The sequence below is a fragment of the Pleurodeles waltl genome, chromosome 5 (genome assembly GCF_031143425.1).
Source record: "Pleurodeles waltl isolate 20211129_DDA chromosome 5, aPleWal1.hap1.20221129, whole genome shotgun sequence".
In the NCBI taxonomy this organism is placed as follows: Eukaryota; Metazoa; Chordata; class Amphibia; order Caudata; family Salamandridae; genus Pleurodeles; species Pleurodeles waltl.
Window position 1 is genome coordinate 973,627,539 of NC_090444.1, and position 24,858 is coordinate 973,652,396.

At 42.5% G+C, this 24,858-nt stretch overlaps 1 protein-coding gene across 1 annotated transcript in view; it reads left to right on the forward strand.

Moving 5' to 3' along the window:
- AIG1 (androgen induced 1) overlaps positions 1 to 24,858 on the forward strand; it is a 1,628,904-nt gene that overhangs the window by 1,471,433 nt on the left and 132,613 nt on the right. The window contains exon 5 of the mRNA XM_069235116.1: positions 20,439 to 20,602. Within this exon, the coding sequence (XP_069091217.1) occupies positions 20,439 to 20,602 (164 nt within the window). The remainder of the gene's footprint in view (positions 1 to 20,438; positions 20,603 to 24,858) is intronic.

A 24,858-nucleotide genomic window follows, 5' to 3' on the forward strand; every position in this document is an offset into this window, starting at 1 on the left:
TCCCTGTCAGTGTACATTCTTCTTTAAATGATGCATAACAAGTGCAAGGTGGGCTTTCCTCAGTTGCACAAGAGGACACCCCAAGCTGTTGCAAACATGTTCTATCTTGACTGTGAACCCACTGGGACATTCAGTGTCAAAGAAGGTCTGAAATATTAAACTGTGGCACCTGCAGATCAGACAACAGAAGTTACCAGTTGTGCAGTGGCCGCAGTTTTCCTACTGAGGCTACAGTGTCCTGTTAAGTAAACCCTGGCTTTAGCAAAAAGCTACGTAGAATATTTTCGCATTTTTGTGATGCTGATTTAGTCATTCACGTTGCTTCCTGTGCAATCATCAGACGATTTAGTCGTCCAAAAGGAATAATTACAGCATTAAAGACAAGCTTTTTGTTTTTGGTCATTAGTGTGGTGAATCATACTTGGAGATACGTCTTTCTCTTATCACCAAGTATGCATGTAGTGGAGAACTGTGCCTTTCATGATCGTCATAAATAGCGTTGTAAGATGTGTTTTAAAATGACTTGCTCGAGGCCGTTCTTGAGCTGTGGATTCCGAATGCTCCTGCAGTGGCTGTTGCGGACGGAAGGGACAGGACAAGACGCTTCTTGGTGGGATCCTGCAACATTCATGCATAAACCACTTAACTTTACTCTAGCTTGGTGTTGTTTCCCTTCTTTCACCCTCCATCTGGTGACGAGTGGAAGCACGTGGTCTTCACAGGAGCTCACCAGAATTTCTGCCTATTCCCGTTTTAGCTCGGTGAGCTCTGGAGTTCTCTCTTGCCGGCTCATCTCATCTGTCAAACCCCTGGGACTGTGCCGGTCTCTGCTGGTCATCAGACTGTTTCCTGAATTTTTGCCGAGCCTCAATTCTATGTCAGGACTGGAGGCTCCGATTATGCTTCTCTTTCTTCACTTTAATTTTAACAGCAGCCAATTAGAAAGTCTAGCAAGAAAAACTACAAATCCCAATAATCTCAATAACACTTGATGACCATAGAGGAGAACCCCTATTATAACACTGACACACATAAATCAACTTCTCTTTCTTTGCTGCTTTGCAGCCAGTTAAGTGCTTTCATATTGCCTTTATTTCATTACTGTTTTGTTATGCTAATTTTATCGTGTGGTGAGCGCGGTGTTGTTTATTCTGTATTTAATTTGTGGGAGCGTTATTTTTCCTCCTGGGGGCGGCCGATCGGATCGCACCCACCGTATTAGTGGAGTGGGAGCAGGGGAGCGAGGACGCACACCTTTGCCGCTCAGTCCTCTTTCTATGACCACAGTGTTTTCTATTTTTAGCGCTTACGCGCGAACCCGAGTGCTTATGAACACGCTGAGACGCGTGCGATCGTCTCTCCTTGCCTGCTGTGTGTTTGCTCCCTGAATTACACCCCAAAGTATGCTTTTGGGGTTGCAATAAATTTGTATACAGGCTGGGCCTGTTTCCTTGATTTGGGCAGAGCTCCCTCCGCCCTCTATATTTTTATATCTATTTATATATATATATATATATATATATATATATATATATATATATATATATATAGTTATATATTTTTAGATATATTTTATATATATATACATTGCCCTTTTTCTAAGGGTTGACTTTCTGCCCTTTTGATTCCCCATATTCTAGTTTGCAGCTCCTTTGGAGCCCTCTCTGCTGGTTGTCAGCATGGCTGTCTATGATGACCAAGTAGGGGATGAATACTATATGGATGATCAAGCTCGATCGTTTGTGCAAGACCTTGTCTACACTTTGGATGCTGGAGTACGTCATACTGTTAATCAGGCTTTGGCACAGGCTATCAGGCCTAATAAACACCACCTTCTTGGTTTTGCTGAGCAGCAAGGACGGGTAGCCCCCTTGGGCGTTCAGGCACTCACAGAACTCTCCTTGTCTGGAGGTTCTCAAACGCTCAAGCAGAGTACTAATCTGCATGCTGCAGACTTTGAAAGCCTTATTAGGTCAATTACTAGGGATCACGGCTATAACGCTACTTCCTCATAGAAGTCTAAATCAAAAGAGGATCTAGCTTCTTCCTCGTCTGACCATTTATCTGATCAAGGGGATGATCCACCCCGTAAGCGCAAAAAGAAATCGCACTACCAGGAGGAGCCTATACCTATGCCTAAAGTTCTTACGTTTGAACCGGAAGACATTGTGCATCCCCGATCTTCCCTATGGTTGCCCCCAGCGGAGGTGGCTGACTATGTGGAATCCCACATTAGGCATGGATTTGAAAAGGAGATTCGGTCCAGATTGTGTTCTGGGTGCCCCAGACCAGATTTCTCTTCTAAAGTGACTGAAACGCCTGAATTGGATCCTACTTTAGTCACTTATCTGAAAAAGTCTTCAAAAGACCAGAAGAAGGGCATGGATCGCGCCTGGCGTGGTTGTCAGGACAAGCTTTTGGACGTAACTGGTCCATTGACAAAGATTTTGGAACTGGGCTTTCAGGCCAAGGAATCTGGTGAGTCCATTTACTCCGACGTTTTGGTGGGTTGGGCTCAAAGGGCTCTGTGCTTTCTGGAGAATGCTAATTGTGCTATTTCCACTGAACGTCGCTGTTCCACATTGATTAAGTTGGATCACAAGTTGGCGGACCTTGCTTCCTCGGAGTCAGGTCCCCTGGCTCAGGGCTTGTTTTTTGGCTCTCCCTTCCTTAAGGAGCTATCTAAATTTGCAGCTACTTACGCGAATCTGGACAAGGCCCAAGGGTCTATCAAAAGAGTTCTTTGCCCACTTTTTCATGGGGCCGGACGCTACAGAAGGCGTGCCTTCTGCCGTTTGAACCAACAGGGCCCTCATCAAGGTTACTATCAAAAAGGAAGAGGTGGCTTCCAAGAATATGACACCTCCACCCCAACCTTCTACCCCTCCAGCCCAAGAGCGGGTTGATCCAGGTTCCGCAGAGGGAGAGCTAAAGGCACCCAATCCTACTCCCAGGATCTACAGGTGAGCCTGATTGTGAGTTCAGAGGTTATTTTGGGGGGGCAGGACAGTGGGTTTTCTGCAAGCGTTGCACAGGATCACTCGCGATTCTTGGGTCATGGAGACCATTCAGGGCTTTAAGCTCGAATTTTACGAGTCCCCCTCTCAGCCGTTTCCCCCGTGCGACGTATTTTTCCCTTCAATAGCGCAGTTTCATTTCCACAGAAAAGGTTTCAAAGCACCCTATCGATTTTCTCAGTTCCGTGTTTCTTGAACACAAAAAAGGGGGTGGTTCTCCTCTTGTTTTGAACCTCAAAGAGTTCAACAGATACTTGGTTTATCGCCACTTCAAGATGGAGGTTATACACTTGTTGAGGGACATCCTCCAAGAAGGAGACTGGATGGTTTGCTTAGATCTAAAGGATGCTTATCTAACCATTCCTATATTTCCTCCCCACCGGCGTTTTCTCCAGTTTCTGTGGGAAAGCCTCTATTATGAGTACAAGGTTCTTCCTTCTGGCATCTCTTCAGCCCCTTGGTGCTTCACGAAGGTGATGCGGATGGTAGTCGAGTCCCTTCGTTCATGAGGGGTACATCTAATAATCTACTTAGACAACATTCTTATCATGGCTTAATGCCCCAGTCTTCTCCTCGCCCACCTGGAGTGGGCCATTTCCTTTCTTCAGGATTTGGGATTCATAATCAACGCCCAAAAGTCGGTATTAATTCCGGCTCAGCAAGTGGATTTTCTGGGATTTCGGGTAGACTCCATCCGATCTCATTTGATCCTTCCCCCTCAAAAGATTCATTAAATCAAGAGAGAATTGAGGTTACTGTTGTCCAGACAGACTTTATCATTGAGGGCGATTGCCCGCATGGTGGCCCTGCGCTCTTCCTCCATCCAGGCAATATTTCTGGGACTTCTCCATTACAGAGCGCTGCAGAAGTTGAAAATTTCCCATCTTCAGAAGGGCCTCAGGGATGCAGATCAGGTTCCTCTATCGGAGGAAGCTCGATCAGAGATGAGTTGGTGGTTGGACCAAATGGAGGCTTGGAATGGGAGTTTGATGCCAGTCTTTGGGGATAGGGGGCCCTTTGCGGGTCAGTCTCCACAGAGGGTCGTTGGTCCAAGTCGGAACTAGACCTACATATCAAGTGTCTGGAGCTTCTAGCAGGCTCATTTGCAATCAAGAGTTTGTCTCCTCTCAAGACGAATTGTTGTATACTTCTTCGAATGGACAATAGCTCAGCGGGGAGATATGTCAACAAACTGGGGGACCAGATCTCGCATTGTAGCGGAGATTGCTAAGGATTTTTGTCACTTTTGCCTGCAACACAGGATCTCAGTGGTGGCGGAATATCTGCCAGGGAGCAGCAATTCAGTTGTGGATTGTCATTCTCGTCACCTTTGGGATTTCAGCGACTGGAGGCTTCACAGCAAGGTTTTTCGGGCCCTCTGCGCTCAGTGGGGTCCTTACTCGATAGAACTTTTTGCTTCCTATCTCAACCCACAAATGAAGAGGTTTGTCAGTTGGAGGACGGATCCGGAAGCATTAGCGACGGACGCATTCCTGCAGGATTGGTCTCTGGATCTGGGGTATGCATTTCTGATAAATCAAATTGATATACACACGGTTCCAAAAAAGCAAAAGAAGGTTCTTTAGAACAAGGGTTTCCAAAAAAAGCAGTATGATTGAAGCAAGACCCCTCACTCACCTTCCGGTGACATGCTTCATCATAGGGCCATGCTCCTCGTCAGGCCTGCGCTGCAATGCCTGACGGGCCCCACAAGGGGGCTCTTTGCCGGAGATCTTTTGAAAATGATGTGCAACCGGTCAAAAAAGTGAAGAAAGGATTGGTATAAGAATAGTTAAAAATGCCTAGAGGTAAAAGTTAACTATTTATTCTGATATTAATACCCCTGACATGATTAAAAACAATTTATAGGGATATGGTAGGATAATGTCTACACTCCCCTGACAAAAATATATACAGTTTACTAAGTCTCGTAGTGAGAAATAGTACAGAAGGAGAGAACACAGAATCCCTGTGTTACTCAATCAAATGGGTCAACATGTTTCTCGCTGTTTTTAGTAAGAAATGATCTTATGCGATTCGTCAGGACCTTCGTACGTACCTAATCCTTTTGAAAAAAGTTTATATGAAAAGATTTTTTTGAGTCCCCTACTAGGGAAGTCAGAAACCTTAAGAGTAGAAAAGAAACCATCATCAAAAAGTTATGCAATCATCAACAGTTGTGTATATACACATTATCCTAAACAGTTATCCCATACACCGGGCATTTCTGCCCTTCTTGATGATTCCCAGTGTGTTGGCTCAGATCCGTTGTCAGCAGGTGGATCTTGTTCTGGTGACTTCTCTCTGGAGGTCCCAGGCCTGGTTTCCGGTGGCTCTGGAATTGAGTTGCGGCCATCCTGTATTAATTCCGTTCAGGTGGAACCTCCTTCTGAATCCTCTGGGCCTTCCTCATCCTCTTGTTCTTTCGGGGCAACTGGCCCTAGTGGCTAGGCATCTTTCAGGGAAAGATGGAGTGTCCCAGGCCTTTCGCAGGAGTCTTCCGCTTCCATTGTGGGATCCAGGTCTTCCAGTACCCACAAGAGATATGCTTCCGCTTGGAAGCAATGGAGTGCTTGGTGCAGTGCACAGAACGCAGATCCTTCTTCAGCGGAATGCAGTTTGGTCTTAATTTTTTTTGTCTTCTTTAGCTTCGTCTGGTTTGGTATATAGATCGGTTATTAACTATCGGTCGGCCATTTTGGCGGGTTATTTGCCAATAGAGGGTAAACCAGTGGGAGAATTACCCATTGTTTGCAAGCTTTTGAGGGGTATAAGGTTAGCTAATCCGCCTCATCCACATTATTCTACTCTCTGGGATGTGAATGTTGTTTTACGAATTTTAGAATCTTGGCCGGCTAATAGATTCCTTTCCAGGAAGCAGCTTTCTGCCAAACCCACCATGTTATTGTGCTTAATTTAATGTAAAAAGGTTTCTGCTGTTAGAGCCCTGGATTTAGCAGGCAGGATTTTTGCCCCTGAGGGAGTAACTTTTTCTATTTCACATTGTACCAAGTGTAATTTGAAATCGGTTTCTTATCCTAGTTTTGTGGACGATCCCAAATTGTGTGTTGTACAATGTCTCAGAGCTTATGAGGTAAGTACAGAATAATTTCATTCTGATATGGGGGGCAGTTGTTAATTGCATTGGTTAAGCCTTATCACCCTGTTTCGTCAGCCACTCTGGCCAGATGGGTTTGCTGGCTCTTGAGTGAAGCAGGCATTGATATTTCTAACGTTGGTGCTCATTCCACTAGAGGGGCCATGGCTTCAAAATCCTTTGCCTTGGGTTCCCGTCTGGAAGACATTTTTTTAAGAGCTGCAGATCGGTCCTCTGAATCTACGTTCAAATCATTTTATTGTAAGCCTATTGTGGATATTGCATCGGTGGTGGTGGAACAGCTTTAAACAAGCATAATCAGAGCCTCCGGTCCTGACATAGAATAAACAAAATTCTAGCATTCGCATTAAGAATTTTTCAATTCTATTAAGGACACGGAGGCGAGGATTATCCCACCCGCACTGTTGACATTGTGTTTGGTTTGTTATTCTATAACTGTTTGCCATCTTCATTGAAATGTTTACTGTGTTTCAGTGCTTTTCCCTCCCTATTAATACATATAGGATTATTCTATTGTTGTTCAGTTTTATGGCCTGGTTTTTCATCTCTTACAGGAGCTGAAGACAAATAATTTTGTCGGGCCTCCAGCGCATTGTTCTGAGGATCCAGACGGATATTGGATTTCACCCATCTTCTTCTTTTTCAAGTTGGTCATCTTGGTTTCTCCTCTATGGGCTGTTTGATGTCCTTCAGTTTCTGGATTATGGACTTGATTAGACTTTTTGTGTTGTTCGACCAAAGAAAGAGGAATTGATTTATGTGTGTCAGTGTTATATAGGGGTTTTCCTCTATGGTCATCACGTGTTATTGGGACTGTTGGGATTTGTAGTTTTTCTTGTTGTACTTTCTGATTGGCTGCTGTCAAAATTAAAGTGAAAAAAGAGAAGCATAATCCTCACCTCCGTGTCCTTAATAGAATTGAAAAATTCTTAACGTGAATGCTAGAAAATGTTTTATTGCCCTTTGCCGCTATTTTGCTGGTTTCAGTGCGACCGTGCAAATCTGTACCTCCCATCATTGGATCGTGCTGGGAACAGACGTCAGGTGATGTGTGATGTCATGACACCAAGCGTGGCAGCCATCTTAAGTTGGGATCATTCTGCATTGGATCTACACTTTCAGCTGTAAGTGACCAGGCAGTTCACGACCCTTCATTCAGTGATCATTTTCTGTGTAGAAATCTTCCTTATACATTCACCTACAACTGATTCCACTTGCACTTCTAATTTTATTCACATCCAACTATAATACAAATGGAGATTTTAAAAGTACTGCTTTTCTTGTAGGTGCATGAAATATCATACCAACCTATACAGATATTTGTATTAGTTCATTGATTTCTGCACCTCGTGGCTTCTGCACAAGTTGTTCAATTAGGTACCATTACCGGGAAAGCCTAAAATTCCATTGAAAATTTGGTATAATTCTTTCGAAAATGTTCTGGTCATAAGAGATGCTGAAACCTGTACCTCAAAGAAAACTGGCATTACTTTTTAGTTATCTTGGCACTGAAGGTCAACAAATATTTGATAATTTACCTGTAATCACTCCGTCTGGTGACAAAAACAACTTGAATATATATAGAGGTGATTCAAAGGTTAAACAAAAAATGATTGGAAGAACCTGATGTTAATGCTGGAACATTTTAACTTTATGACAAGAAAGCATATTAGTCATTAAAAAATTGGCTGCTAGTTGCTAGTTTGGTCCTGCATTGGATACATACATTAGAGATCAGTTTGTTTTTAGTTGTTACTCTAAGAAAATTCAAGAGAGATCTTAAGTTGCAGAGACCCTTCCCTTTCAGAAGTTATTGAAATGGCAAAAGAAATTTAATGTGCAACGGTATCATCTAAATGTATTTCAAATGATTCATCTAGTAACTGTTTGGTTATTCACTTCAAGATTTTGATTCTATTAATGTTCTTGCAGCTAAGTCTAAGACAAACAATCCTGTTTATAAAAAGTTGGATACAGTATGTTTCAGGTGTGTTTCTCATTCTCAAGTGAGTAGTAGCCCTAAGTGTCCAGCATTAGGCAACAAATTTATTAAATGCCACAATTTGGGTCACGTTCAGTCTGTATATAAGGGAACAAGTGTATTCCAAGTAAGCAATGTGCAAACTCATGAGGATAATGACTGTCTACAAAATGATTTTAATAAGATGGTTTTAACAACTGATTCTATTGAAGCATCTCAAGCCATTATCAAAATCAAGGGTCCTTTTTGTCAAGTGTCAATTACTGGGTGCTACTCTTTGGATATGATGGCAAACTCTGCTGCGCATGTGACTATAATTTTAGATCAACTTTATTATGGAAAATAGTCTGATAAACATCATCTATATAAAACAGACATTTCCCCAAAAGCCTGTGGAGATAATGACATTGACATGTTAGGTTATTTTTATTGAGACTTTATCACGTTTGGATAGACAGATTACCTCCAAAATATATGTTGCAGTAAAAGGCAAAAACATTGTAGGATGGCGAGCTCTGGTAAAGATGGGCTGAAACTTGTACCTGGTTCTGATAATGCAGTACAAATAAATGATTCACAGATTGCTTTTGTTTCAGACACATTTGATAACACTGAGTTGCAAAACCCTTAGACGAGTTTTGAGAGGATTTTGATTCTAAAATTTGAAAAATAGACAAGTTTGTGCATGTGATAAAACTGAAAGATAATGTAATTCCTATTGCACATAAAGTTAGATCCATTCCCTTAAGTGTAAGAGATGAGCTTAACAATTTGTTGGACAAATTAGTTCTTGAATGGGTAATTACTACCACAGACTGTTCTGAATGGGTCAGTCCCATTGTGGTAGTTTGCAAAAAGAATGGAGAAATCCATTTATGTGCTGATTAAAGGTATCTAAACAAAAATATTATTATTGAGTGCCACCCTCTCCCAAAGATTCATGATCTTCTTACTACTATAGGTGGTGCCAACATTTTTAGCCTATTGGACTTGAAGTCTTTGTCCCTTTGTCTTCAGAATCCACTGATCTTACAACATTTGTGACTCCATTTGGAGTGTATACTTTTTAAAGACTACCTTTTGGTCTGGCTTCAGCATCCAGTATCTTCCAAAGATTTATGGATCGCATTTTAAACGGGATTGATGGCGTGCAAGCCTATCCAATTGATGGCCTGATTTATTCCAAAACAGCTCAGAGCAGCTAGTAACGCTAAGGAATGTACTGAGCATTTTCAAAGCAGTTGGGATCTCTCTAGGTCTTGACAAATATAGATTCTTAACAAACAACTTGGACTACCTAGGTCACTCTATCACTTCTGAAGGGATCAAACCCAAGTTTTCCCAAACTCAAGCTAGCACAGAAGTCTCTCTTCCAAAAGATAAAGATGCCTCGAGGTCCTTTCTTGGCATGATGGAACATTATTCTCGGTTTGTTCCTAGTTATGCCCAAGTGATTCAGCTCCTGCGCTCTTTACTTAAAAAAGGGTATACCATTTAATTGGATCATCTCTTGTGATACAGCTTTTCATGATGTTAAAGAATTGATTGTAAATGCCCCAGTATAATCATCTGATATTTCAGGAAAAAAATGTTTTCTCACCGTTGATGCTCGTCAACAGGGATTGGGTGTTTGTCAATGGGAGAAATCTGTTTATGTGCTGATTTAAGGTCTCTAAACAAAAATATTATTATTGAGTGCCACCCTCTCCCAAAGATTCATGATCTTCTTACCACTATAGGTGGTGCCAACATTTTTAGCCTATTGGACTTGAAGTCTTTGTCCCTTTGTCTTCAGAATCCACTGATCTTACAACATTTGTGACTCCATTTGGAGTGTATACTTTTTAAAGACTATCTTTGGGTCTGGCTTCAGCATCCAGTGTCTTCCAAAGATTTATGGATCGCATTTTAAAGGGGATTGATGGCGTGCAAGCCTATCCAATTGATGACCTGATTTATTCCAAAACAGCTCAGAGCAGCTAGTAACGCTAAGGAATGTACTGAGCATTTTCAAAGCAGTTGGTATCTCTCTAGGTCTTGACAAATATAGATTCTTAACAAACAACTTGGACTACCTAGGTCACTCTATCACTTCTGAAGGGATCAAACCCAAGTTTTCCCACACTCAAGCTAGCACAGAAGTCTCTCTTCCAAAAGATAAAGATGCCCTGAGGTCTTTTCTTGGCATGATGGAACATTATTCTCGGTTTGTTCCTAGTTATGCCCAAGTGATTCAGCTCCTGCGCTCTTTACTTAAAAAAGGGTATACCATTTAATTGGATCATCTCTTGTGATACAGCTTTTCATGATGTTAAACAATTGATTGTAAATGCTCCAGTATAATCATCTGATATTTCAGGAAAAAAAATGTATCTCACCGTTGATGCTCGTCAACAGGGATTGGGTGTTGTCCTTTGTCAATGGGTCTCATGGGAGGAACATACTGTTGGATTAGCTTTCAGAAGCCTTAAACTGTAGTGAATCCTATCTTGTTTTAATGGGAAGCACGAGTTAGCTTATCCTTCTGGCTTGCAGACCTGTGCCCCCATCACCCAGTGACTTTCACCCTACTTAGATTGCTCTGATATAGTGCAATTATTGAATTATATATTTTCAAGACGGCTGCATTGTTTTTAGATAGAACAATGTTTTAGTTTCATGCTATCAGTGTCACTCTGCTAAGGCGTCGCTATCAGCACCAGAGATAAATAGGATGTAGATATTCACTTTAGGTACTTTCCCACTTTGTACTTTCGAGGGAATTGTTTATGTAATTGCCGCCCCAAGCATGTCATGTTATCTATTGTTTGGGAACAGTCCTACGTCAGGGGTCCGATCAGATCTGTATAAATGCACCTCATACAGACAGATAGACGGATTCCGACCAGATGCCTTCGACGTTATCCAAGCTACACGTTGCCTTGACGCTGGCCCAGTCTTTGTGTCCCAACAGAGTCTGACCTAGAGCCCTCATTCCAAGGTAACGAGGGTTGGGGGCTCTTCTCATGGACATGGTACCGGTGGATTAGGTTTATCACACCTAGCTCTCTTCAGGTTAAGGGTTACGCTCATTAGGCTAGGGTATTAGGACATATTTCATATCTCATGTCATTGTATGCTATTGCAAGATGGTGCGGGTCTTTGTACTAATGACTCTCGCTTTCACAATTCTGTTTTTTGCATTGTTCATTAACCCAATCATTGCAGCCCGTGAAAATGATGGTAGATTGCAGTCTTGTTAATAAAACCTATTGAAACGTTACTATATCTCCTTCATTGCCTCTGTGTTTGACTGAGACATGTTGTTCATGTGAGAAAGAGGTAATCTCCATTTAACCACAACACTCCCTGAGATGTCACACTCTTAAGTCCATGTGTAAAGGCTGCCACAAATCACCTTATACTGTTTGGGTTTTTGGTGAGGTGCTACTTGTGAGCCAGGAAGGTTGGGACGACAGTTGCGACTTATTGTAGGACCATCATAGTCACCTACAAACATAAGCGCTGTCCCCCTTAAACTAGTAGTCTTGCCTAGATCAGGAATCAAACTACGACAAAACAGACAGAATATCACTACAGTACAATTGAGAAGGAAGCTCTTGCCTATGCATGGGCTGTTGAGAAATTCAACACCTTTTTGTGGGGAACACAATTTGAAATTCTCACAGATCATAAACCTTTATTACACCTTTTGAATGGCACAGGCAATGCTTCTTCGAGATTAGTTAGGATACTATCTCGCCTACAAGAATTTAACTTGGTGATTAGATATATTTCTGGAGGATGAAATGTCATGGCTGACCGTCTGTCTAGAATGCCCTTACAAAATGTCATGCAAGATGACAAACATGATGAAGTAGAGTGCGTGGCTGCAAACATAGAAGACATTTTGGAATTTTGTCAGAACTATACAATACTAAGAATGGTTGGAAGCATCTCCAAAAGATGAGGTCCTGCTAAAAGCAATGGATTTTGTTAAAAAGTGATGACCAAAAGACCCCCCTCCTCCCTCTCCCTTAAAACCTTTTGCACAAGGATCTACATAAGTTTCCCTAGTAAAAGGGGTTTTAATGCATGCAGACCTTAGAGTCCCTCCTGTGTCTTTACGCAATAAATTGATTGAGACTGCACATGAAGGTCATTGAGGGATTGGAGGAGCATCTAGGTTTCTAAAAGAATATTTTTGGTGGCCATCGATGGATAACAATGTATCACAATGGATTGACAAATGTCAAAAATGTTTATTATCTGATAAAAATTGGAAGACCACACAAACACCTTTGCATAATGTTCCAATTCTTAGTGGAGCTTGAAATGCAAATGCTGTGGATTTTGCTGGGCCTTTCGATCTGTTGCCTCCAGAACAAAGGTTTCTATTGGTAGTGATTGATTAATATTCCAATTCCGTATACTTTGAATTCACTTCCACTCCTAACACCACAGAAGCTATAACATTTCTAGACAGGATTTTTAACATTGGAGGTTCACCCAAAAAATTGGTAACCAATACTGGTTCACATTTCACTTCAATTCAAATGAGGAATGTCTTAGAATTCCATCATATAAAACCTCTCAAAGTTGCTTTGTATTCCCCTTCTTCAAACGGTCTTGTTGAAAGAGTTAACAGATTTATGAAGGAGGGAATACAAACAGCGCTTGCTGTTAGCACTCCAGTTGAGGATTTGTTGAGAAAGAAGCTTTAGTCTTATTTGATTGCCCCACATTCTACTACTGGAGTGTCTCCTTTGTGCCTTTTGCGTAAGAGTGATCCAAGGTCCATTGCATGTCCTTATTGGATCAAAGAATTAGGAGGACGACCTAGCTGTTATGGATGTTTGGACTCAAAGAAAAAGATATGCAACACTGATATTAAACAAAGGTTGCAAAACACACATGTTGACTAAAAAAATAAAGGCAAAGATCAAAAATGTTGGTTGGGGATTTGGTCTTAATCAAGAGTCCCATTAATGTTAAAAAGGAGCCTTTGTTTATTCCTCACTAGTTCGCATCCAGAAAGTCTCTAAGGATTCCATATTATTGGGTGAAAAGGGATGGTGGAGTAGCAAGTGTGTGGTTAAACTGCATCATGATCCAGCAATTAAGATTTTGTCTATCAAAAATCTGCACGAAGATGATTTACATGAAACATTGCATTTGTTTTTTATTGATAAGTGTAGTGGTTCAATCGTGCCCACATTCTGCCTCTTAAACTATTGATGATTCGATGCATATTCATCCAAAGCCATATACTGATGCAAAACCACTACTGTGGCAAATCAGTACCAATCTGCCGCAGGCACTTCGGTTAATGCAAAGAAAGTCGGTCACTCCCATGATAATGTAAGTAGATTGTCACACAATATTTCGCGGCCTACAAAGTATAAAGATTTCTTTCTTTATTAATGTCTGTAAAATAAGATACTTTTGTTTGTAGGAGAGGAAGAAGGTGTGGTGAATCATACTTGGTGATACGTCCTTCTCTTATCACCAAGTATGCATGTGGTGTGGAGAACTGTGCCTTTCGTGTTCGTCATAAATAGCGTTGTAAGATGTGTTTTAAAATGACTTGCTCGAGGCCGTTCTTGAGCTGTGGATTCCGAATGCTCCTGCATTGGCGGTTGCTGACGGAAGCCACAGGACAAGACGCTTCTCGGTGGGCTCCTGGAACATTTATAAATACACCACTTAATTTTACTCTACTTTGGCTACGCTTGCCCTCATTCACCCTCCCTTCGATTAGACATCCCGATAACCTGTATGTGTCAAGTAGATCACCACCTGCTTTGCAGCATTCATTCAGTATTACAGCAGCAATCAACCTTTCCTGTTCAAGGTCATTAAGTGGCAATGTATCCATGGCAGCAGCCCCTAGCATCTGGTTCACATTAATACCACAAGCAAAGCTAGATAGTGTATCGCAGTCTGTCGAAAGCTGATGGCAACAGGTGGGTCTAGAAGCCTTGATTAGGACAAGGACTAGCATGTCTGGCTACTGGCACGCTGCCTCACAAGGACAGTGAATAACAGCTTAATAGAACATCAGGATTAGCCTCACGAAAATAAAGGTCAGTGCTGTCTGACATAATCCGAAATTAAAACGATGCAAATGCAGTTAGACATGTTCTAACTTCAGGGACATATAATCAAAGTTCGCTAGTTTATCAAGTATTTGATTGAATGTTCTTGCATTTTGGTCACCCAAGCCTTCTTGCAACCAAATAGGTTAGGGACAGGATTTTTACAAGAATGGTAAACGGTGCACTTTGTTTACAAGGAAGAGAAAAAAGACAAGACTACGGTCGAATTCATAAAGGTGTTTGTGCCTCTAACGAGCCCTTTGTGCTGGTTTCCAAGGGAGAAATGTGGGTATACAAGTCCTTTAAGTTTCAAAAAGCCCTTAACTTGCTCCTGTTGATATGTTCCTTAATTTATAAGGTGTTGTACTGTTCAAATGTTTTGGAAATATTCTTATGAAAATATTAATCCTAATGATATTTACATAATAATTTGTGCCCTCGTAAATCCATACAAAACAAAATAATTATAAAGTCTTCGGGACAAAACAACTAAAATAACAATATTACTCGACTTTGTTGTAGTTACTGCCACCATCTGAACCACACTGAAGTGCAAAAACACACCCCAGCAACATTCAGAGAATGCATGCAAATCAAATACAAGAATATAGACGGACCAACGTATACAATAGCAGTCATGCATAAACATCTGACCCAAATCAACAGTGTACATGATCTATAAAAAGCAAACGTCATTCCACGCCTAACAAGCAGATGTGTGTGTTAGTCCATGAAATGTCTTACACTGGTGCCTTCAACGGAAGGCAAAAAGAACAGATGATGGACAGAATGCTGAAAAGTGCAAACATTCAACCCCAGTCACAAAGATCTGGGTTTAATCTATCGTTTTTTTGCTCGACGCCACCCTAGTTTGGACCCAGTCATATGCAAATCAGTCTTGACCCTGTTCCTCATGGGAACAGTCCAGCCCGAACTGCCAAGCCAGGTCCTCCCTGGACCGGAAACAAGCATCCTAGGACTGGTTTCAGGGTATCACAGTTCATCAGTTAGGCTAGCTTGAATCCAGTGGCACAGTGAGCACGGGACCAACGTCTGGGCATATCCTGCCCACTTGGGGCAACAAATGCAAAAAGAACAGATGAAGGACGGAATGCTGAACAATGCAAACATTCACCTCCAGTCACAAAGATCTGGGTTTAATCCATTGTTTTTTGCTCACCACGCCACCCCAGTTTGTACCCAGCCATATGTAAATCAGTCTTGACCCTGTTCCTCATGGGAACTGTCCAGCCCGAACTGCCAAACCAGGTCATCCCTGGACTGGAAACAAGCATCCTAGGACCGGTTTCAGGGTATCACCCTTCATCAGTTAGGCTAGCTTGAATCCAGTGGCGCAGTGAGCACGGGACCCACGTCTGGGCATATCCTGCCCACTTGGGGCAACAAATGCAAAAAGAACAGATGATGGACGGAATGCAGAGCAATGCAAACATTCACCTCCAGTCACAAATATCTGAGTTTAATCCATTGTTTTTTGCTCACCATGCCACCCCAGTTTGGACCCAGCCATATGTAAATCAGTCTTGACCCTGTTCCTCATGGGAACTGTCCAGCCCGAACTGCCAAGCCAGGTCCTCCCTGGATCGGAAACAAGCATCCTAGGACCGGTTTCAGGGTATCACCCTTCCTCAGCTAGGCTAGCTTGAATCCAGTGACGCAGTGAGCACGAGACCCACGTCTGGGCATACCCTTCCCACTTGGGGCGACAAATGCAAAAATAACAGATGATGGACGGAATGCTGAAAAATGCAAACATTGATCCCCAGTCACAAAGATCTGGGTTTAATCCATTGGGTTTTTTGCTAACCACGCCACCCCAGTGTACTTTACTTGTATGCATTTTATTTGAAAAACATTCCCACCTTACATAAGTAGCTAATTTCTTCTTTAATTCTCATGCTAAAACAATACCACATCCAAATTATGCTCTCCCACCTCCTACCCAGTGAGAGAAATTTGGCTCAATAGGCTGAATAAATAGGTTTGTTCATTGCAGGTCATTTCTAAATCCTGCTAAATGTCAGAAATGGCCTGTGACATGAGTCTGAGCGGACCTGAACTCACGTCGAAGGGTATAGAAGCCTGACAGTCTTTAAGGATTCACAGGTCTTGAATGACTCAGTATGAAGATAATCTGCCCCATTCTCCAGACAATAGCTCTGCCCCTGCATGCGCTGTCTGAAGTACAAGAGACGTCTGCAAACACACCTCTCTTGTACTTGAGGGGAAGATGTGCAGGAAGAAAGGGAAAAGAATGTGACTGCAACAGGGAATCAGTTTTATACCTCTAGGGTCTGTTTACTGTACAGATCACTCCGTAGCGTGCTTGCTTTTAAAGTATCCCAGGATTCCTGTAGTGGAAAGCAGACTACTTGATATATTTCCACATATATCCCACACTTGTAACACTGTGACCATCAATGTTCAAAATTGAAATCACATATTACTGCAAGGGGCTTTGCAATGTAATTATTCTGTATAATAATTTGAGGCAAATATCAAAGTTATGAAAAAACACACAAGTATTTCTGTGTGTCTGTGGCAGTAATGTATTGTTCTAGATCTATTTTGCGGTAAGCTCTGTCTAAATATGAATAGTGGCCAAGCATTGCTAGATTCCATTTCACTGCTGTGAGGTCATCATTTAATGGAATACGTAAATACCATAGCAGGCAGTGCAAAAAGGAAGGTCTTGCAACTAAAACCTAATCAATAATAATTACTGGCTTTCAAACAGAAATAGAGCTTTCTGTGTCCTCAAATGTCACCGCCTAAGTAGCTATGGCTACGCTCTGTGGTTGGCTTGTGAGTGCAGTGGAAATATGCAGAATCTTTTAGCAAAATATACTTTTTGGACTGGAGAGTTTGGAACCCCTACGTTCTAGTATTCAAATGTGTATATGTTAAAATCAAAAGTGTCTAGGCTGTCTATCAATGTGAGGTTCGTCCATAGATAAGTTAGAACCATACATGTAAATGTTCTGCTTGTATCAGAGATATGCATTTCATTTTAATTGCACTAGGATCAGTCTAACTCAGAATATCTTATATCACAGATAAATGCTGTTGTTCACTCTCTCATGAGATGTATTTCCCTTTAAGTTTCATAAATAGTTGGATTATAAATCATTTCTGAAATTTCAATGTCGTTGTTGGTAGATTCAGTAAAGTGTCTAATTACGTAAAAACTATATTTTCATCAATAACACTAATTCTGACTATTTACCAGTTTTCAGAATATACTGCTTTAATGAAATATCCGACAGATCTGTGTCTCCAAATTTGAGTTAGATTACTGTGGTACCTGACAAACTGTGTCACAAATCACACAATTCTTCCCAACAAGCAGGACATGTATACAAATTCTGTGTGCAGCTGGTTGTTTCGGAACTTTCCAATAATAGCTCTCCAATAATGGTGGCTATTAAATGATTATGCCAATTACAAAATGGTCCACAGAGGTATGATCCAGTCTTGTTCAACATCTACCTTAGACCATTGACTGCCTCATTGAATCTTTAAACCTAACAAGTGGCAGCTATTAAGACAATATTCAATCTGCTGGAACTGGAACCTCTTTGGGACTCGATTGCTCTGCATTCAGATTCTGCCTCTCCTCCATCTTCAAGTGAAAGACCAGAAGCCATCCGGAATGTACTGTTTGAAAGACAGAAACCTTCACCTGTATGTCATGAGAATCCCACAGACTGCAGGCTCATGAACCTTAGCAACCTTCCTCAGGGCTGGTGTACCTTGGACTCACACCTCAGCCCTCAGAGTAACAGAGACATTGAGATGCCTTCCATCAACTGAGAACCCTCAGGGTGGTCTTCCCTTTCCCAGATGTTCCTCACTGGTTTAGGGCAACCATTGCCCATATTCTCACATATCTAACTAAGGTAATGAATTTTAACATGACTCCCCTCCCCCCGAATGTTTAAATCACAGGCTACAACAGCTCCAAAACACTTCAGCAAGAATATTTCTACGACCATGGGATCACTTCAGCATAGGCCAACATGCTGTGCTCTGGCTTTCAGATGCAAAATGACTGTTCTTCAATTCCATCTGTATCAGTCATCATACTTTTAATGAAATAAACTATGGGGGAAATTCTTTTCAGAAGACAATTTGCATATATCTGGAAGAAATGGAGGAATATGCTGCAGGAGTTCCACTACTATGAATATGCTGCAGGAGTTCCACTACTGTGTACCCTTTTATGTTTTGCTTATATTTAGATAGTTGACTAAATTTGGACTTTTGTTCAGTTAAATGTGCCTCTACGAGTGGGTCCTGGGATGAGGGTGTCTACTAGGCAAGGGTGGAGCCTCTGCGACCCTCACCTTTAACACTTGTGGGCCCTTCTCGCACAGCTGCCCTGGTGATTAGGAGGGAAATCAGCATTTGTCATTGAAATTGTCACCTGGCATTTGGCAAGTATGGAGGAACTAGTGATTGAGGCTCCCGCCAGATTTCCACTTATCTATGCCACAGGCAAGAGCCAGAAGGATGCCATTGATGCAGTCGTTCACCCCAGTTAACTGATGAAGGCCACATCTGCTCTAGTGCAGTGCCAGCTTCCATTGTTGCTAATACTGCCCAAAGTGCAATGTTTGCACTCCTCTGCCTGAGGCCTCATGAGTGTTTTTATTGTGTGATGGCTCTTTATTGTTAACACTGTTTGAGAGAATCAATATTTCCAGATCTGACCTAGAGGTTTAATATTGTTAATACTGCCTAAGGTGTAATGTTTAATACTCGGGGTCACTTTGAACAAAGTTGTTGGAAAGATATGCAAGTACGTCCATTACTCCAGAGAATATGTGGTTGAACCTACTTCATAGTTAGGGGCCTGCTTTAGTGTTATTTTCTGTTATAAGATGAACATGCAAGCAGATGTGATTTACATCTTAACCTCTTCACTCTATTTTAAACTAACTGCAATGATTAATTGAAATACGTAAAACAAAATGTGAAAAAAGCATTTGGTGCTAACTGTTGTTCACTATCACATTGTTTATTTGTGTACATATAATTATACATTGGGGCTGATTAGGAGTTTGGTGGTCGGAAAAACCAGACCGCCAGTTTCCCCATAGGAGACCACCACGGTGCTGGTGGTCTCCCCACCGGCCCCAAAACTTGCGGCTGCATTGGACTTGGCTCTATGTGTAGCCGAGTCCAATGCCGTTGCACCCTCGAAATGTGCACTGTCTACTAAGCAGACAGTACACATTCCAACGGTGCTGGGGAGGGGGCCCAAGGCACTTGTTCTCCGTCAGCCTTTTCATGGCTATTGAACCGCCATGAAAAGGCTTGCGGAGAACACAGTTGCAATCAGCACTCCGGCGCTGACTTCAGCGCTGCTGTGGCTGATCACAACCACGATCGCCATCATCCCGTCAGGATCAAAGATCCTAGCGGAGACAGCAGTCTTTTGGAGGTTCGACTGCCAGGGTCATAATTTTGTGGTCGGACCGCCACAGTTGCTGCGGTCTGACCTCCAACATAAGTCTGGCGATCTTCGGACCATCGACTTGTAATAAGGCCCATAAGTCCTCATTACAACCTCAGCGGTCTTCCCAGAAGACTGATGAGGCTGCGGGCACCAGAATACCGCCATTGCTGGCGGTATGTCTGGCTCCCTATTTCGACTTTTCCGCTGGGCCAGTGGAAAAGTCACATCAACATAGCTGCTTTCTTGAGATAGAGCCGGCGGCAATGCTGATGTGCAGCGGGTGCTGTAGCACACGTCGCGCATTTCACTGCCTGAAATTCGGGCAGTAAAATGCACGATGGGGCTATGCCTGGGGGCCCCTGCACTGCCCATGCAAAGTGCATGGGCAGTGCAGGGGCCCCCAGGGGCACCCCGAGTCCCCTTAACGCCAGCCTTTCCATGGCGGTGTCTACTGCCATGGACAGGCTGGCAGTAAGGGGAGTTGAAATCCCCAGGGCAGCGCTGCTTACGACCGCCGGGACCGCCATGGCGGTATACTGCGAGTCCTGGCGGTGTTACCACGGTGGTACCACCATAGTCAAAATGTGGTGTCCAGTACTGCCAGCCTGTTGGCAGTACAAACGCCACTATAGCTGCCAGGGTTATAATGAGGGCCATAGTCTTTTCGTAGTTTAAGCACAAGCTGCATGTATGTGGAAAATAAATTAATCAAGAGTTGCAAGATTTTCACTCACCTTTCAGTCTGCCTTTGCTTGTATTATAGGGTGTGTTGGGTTAACCATGTGACTGGTGTGTGGGTATACCCTCTACTGGATCATATCAGCCCAGGAGCCAAGATCATCTTCTTTCTGTTTGTTACTGTTATCATGAACATTTACTACATTATGGGAGAAGTACTCAACAGCTACATCTGGGACACACAAAAAGGTGAGTCTTTTATCAGGGTACGTGGTTTTGTTAAAGTGCTTTGAAACATGTCTTCTGTTCTTTGGAGCATGCAAAGAAATCACACCTGCCGCTTACCCAGCAGTAGTGCTTGTTGACCCAGCATAGGAAGACAGTGTTTGGGCCTGAGTCAGTTCAGGAGCAATAGGAAAGTAACTGATTTCTAGAGAAAGTGCTAAATCCGAAGGTTAATCTAGCAGTCTCTTTGTCAGAGGAAAATTCTCAGGATATCAGGTTTTAGAACTTCGTCCCAAAATCAGACGATTTCTTTCTCAACAACACATTAATTTCAGTAATACCATAAAATTTGTGTAGAAACCTGTTTTCATGTACACAATAAAAAAGATTTACTCTTTCCTGTAATACGGGGTCCATCTGTATGCAGTGTAGTGACATTGGCAACCTCATTATTTGAACTGTTTCATTCCACCAAATCCTTTTTGTTCAATCTGCAGAGCAAGAAAGGAAGGAAAAAAACAGATTTGACAAGAACATTACATGTTATATATGCCATTCCTGACTAATTTGTGTCAGAGTATTTTCCAGCAGAAGGTTTGGGGTTTTTATGGACCTAAAAAAGTCGAACTTCCGAACCTCAGAGTTAGAAATGGGGTCTCTGGTTGGCAGTGATTTGCACCCAGTCCAAGTAGGGACCCTCACTCTAGTCAGGGTACGAAAGTCACACAGCTAAGATAACCCCTGCTCACTTGCTTGGTAGCTTTTCACGAGCAGTCATGCTTATCTCAGAGGCAATTTGCAAAGTATTTGTACATACACACACACACACACACACACACACACTCACATGCTCACAGACACAGTGAAAACACTACAAAAGGACTCCACACCAGTTTAGAAAATAGCCAATATTTATCTGAATGAAACAAGACCAAAACGTCAAAAATCCCACATACGCAAGTAAACATATCACTTCTAAAAAGATGAAATGGGTCTTAATCCATAGGAATCAATGATTGTATCTTTTTAGCACAAAGTACCTGGAATGCTTCAAAAACAAAGACGATGCGGGCCATGGGAGGCACTGAAAAGGAAAGCAATGTGTCTGTTCCTTAATGCATAGGGGAGGTGATGTGTTGATTCGTTCCTCGCAGGAGAGGCGTTGGGGCGGTTCCTTACTGGCAGGGGAGGAGATGCATTGAGGGCCAGATGTAAAAAGCCGTATCACCACCAAAGTGTCACTTTTTGTGACACTCCGGTGGTGCAGTACCCTACTCCGTATTTTCAAGGTGGCGTTAAGCCACGTTTTGTGACTTAACACCACCTTGTAAATACAGCCCATTCACACGCAGCACTTTGCGTGGAAGGCGCGTGCAATGGGTGTTGCTGTAGGATGACGCTGCCTCAGATTTACAAGTTTTCGTAAATCTGAGGCAGTGCCAAAATCTACCGCCTACCCAGGGTGCAACAAGGAGAAATGCTCACATAGAAAGAGCAAATCACCATTTAAGATTGTTTTTGAGCAGGAAAGTGTTCCTTCCTGCACAAAACAATCTCCCTCTCAACTCACCCATCCTTGAACAATGGCGCAAGGGTTGCTGCATCCTGGGACAGAAGCAGCAAGCAGCAGGCCAGAACAACAAAGCAACAGGCAGAGTGGCAGTCCGTCCTACAGTATCTAGCTCTTCTTCCTGGCAAAATGTCCTCATTTGTTCTAACCATGATGTGTTCTAACCATGTGGTATCAGAGGTCCTGTACTTATACCCATTTCTGTCTTTGAAATAGACAAACTTCAAAGAGAAGTCTGTGTAGTACACAAGACCCTGCCTTTCCCAGCCCGGTTCCACACATACTCCAGGGGTTTGGAGACTGCTTTGTGTAAGGAGAGGCACAGCCATATTCAAGTGCAAGTGTCAGCTCCTCCCACCACTCTAGCTCAGGATAACCCATCAGCCTGGTGATGGGCCATCAGGATATGCACGACACACCTCACCTCCCTTTGTGTGACTGTCTAGTGTAAATACACAAACTGTCCAACTGTCATCCTGACCCAGACATGTATTCAGCAGACAAGCAGAAGCACAGAATGGTTAAGCAAGAAATTGCCCACTTTCTAAAAGTGGCATTTTCAAACTTACAATTCAGAAATCAACTAGGGTATTTTTCCATTATTGTACAATTAATGTTGTCATGATTTTAAGTGTTCTGTAACTAATAAGCCTGGACCCAGTTCATAAAGCTACTTACACATGTAGGGTTGGCTTAACTGCAATATAGCCTACTAGCAACTTCTGACAATCACAAATGGTAGTTGTAAGAAATTAAAACTGTGCTACGCCCCCTTGTAACTTGGCACAGAGCAGTCATGCTTAACTTAGGGGCAATGTATAAAGTATATGTGCAACAAACAGTAACACAGTGAAAACACACCACAAGATGATCCTACACTAGCTTAAAAATTTAATATTTTTAATAAATTAAACAAGATGAAAATGACAAAAATCCAATCAGTACAATCAGAAATAAGCAGTTTTAAAGATTTAAATGAAAATAGCGTCAAATAGCACAAAGCACCATCTGAGGGTGTCTGGTGGCATAGGAGATGTATTGGTTCTGCTGGGACTACAGGTGGACTGGCAGAGCACCTTCAGGCCCCCTTCCAAGGGCTCAGGGCTATGGGGGCATCACTTAGCCGAATCAAGGTGCTAGGATCAAGTTATTGAGATCTTTTGTCCCTGAGTATTTTGTCAGGAGGCCAGCCAACTATCCCTTGGAGTCACTGGAGTTCTGGGTTTAAATAGGTCCAGTCCTTCTCACCCAGACAAGAGGGCAGCAATCATCAAGTTAGCACAACAGGGTATCAGGGCAGCATTTCCTCTGAGCAGCAGTCCAGCAGAGTGGCAGTAGTCCTTCCAGCAGCACAGCAGGCCTGTTTCTGGCAGATTATACACAGGTCCAGAATGTACTTAAGAATTGGTATCTGAGGTCCAATATTTATAGCTGGTGCCCTTCCTCTAGAAGATGGGAGAAGCTGCCTTTGAAGTGCACAGGCTTCCTGCCTTCCCTGCCTTGACTCCAGACTAACTACAGGAGGATGCAGCACTTGGTGTAGAGTCAGGACACAGCCTATTCAAGTGTAAGTAGGGCTAGGCCCAGCTTCGCCCTCCCATCTTGCCAGTGATGGGCCATCAAGGCATACCTAAGCTCTCTATTTTGTGTGGCTGACTAAGAGGAATACACAAAGCCCAACTGTCAGCTACACCCAGTCATGTGACCCAGGGACAGTCTACAGACACTAAACCGCTAAGGCAGGAAAATGCCAACTTTCTAATAGTGGCATTTTCAAAATTCTAATCTAAAATACGACAACACCATAAGTTAGGATTCTTTATTGCAATTCCAAAGACACAAAACAGGAACAGGTTTCCTATTCCCATTTGGAAACTACAGCTTATTAAATTTAATAAAGTAACTACAATGTTTTCCTATGGGAGTGGTGAGCCTTGCAGTAGTGAAGAATAAATGTAAGAGTTTTTCACTGCCAGACATGTGAAACTCAAAAGCATATGTCCAACTTTTTAAATACAGTGCACCCTGCCCTCTGGGCTGTTTGGGTGAGCTAACATGGGGGTGATTTACACGTATTAAAAAGGAAGGTTCAGACCTGGCAAAAGGTTTATTTTGCCAGGTCGACATGGAAGTTTAAACTGCACACACAGGCTGCAATGCCAGGGCTGAGACATGTTTGCTAGGTTACTTAAGTGGGTGGCGGAACAAGTCCTGCAAATAGCAGCACTAGTAGCATTTAATTTATTGGCCCTGGGCACGGGTAGTGCCACTTTACTAGGGACTTACAAGTAAATTAAATACTCCAATTGGATATAAGCCAATTCTACCATGTTTTAAGCAGAGAGCACAAGCACTTTAGCACTTGTTAGCAGCGGTAAAGTGCATAGAGTCCTAAGGCCAACAAAAACGAATTCAGCAAAAGTAGGAGGAGTTAATGCAAAATGTCCAAATCTACCATTGATGCCGTAAGAGGACGCTTCTATGGGACTGATTTAGAGTAAGTCATGAAGCCAAATCCTGTAAAGTGCTAAACCTAAAAGAATATCCAGCAGTTGAATTTCATCCACCATATGGACTGTGTGAATTCTCCTGCTGTAGTCTAGGTAGGTGCTGATGCACTCTGAAACATTAACAATGGAAATGTCCCTCCTAGACTACCTTGACCTGTCAGCAGCCTTTGACACTGTTTACTACCATGCACTCATGCACT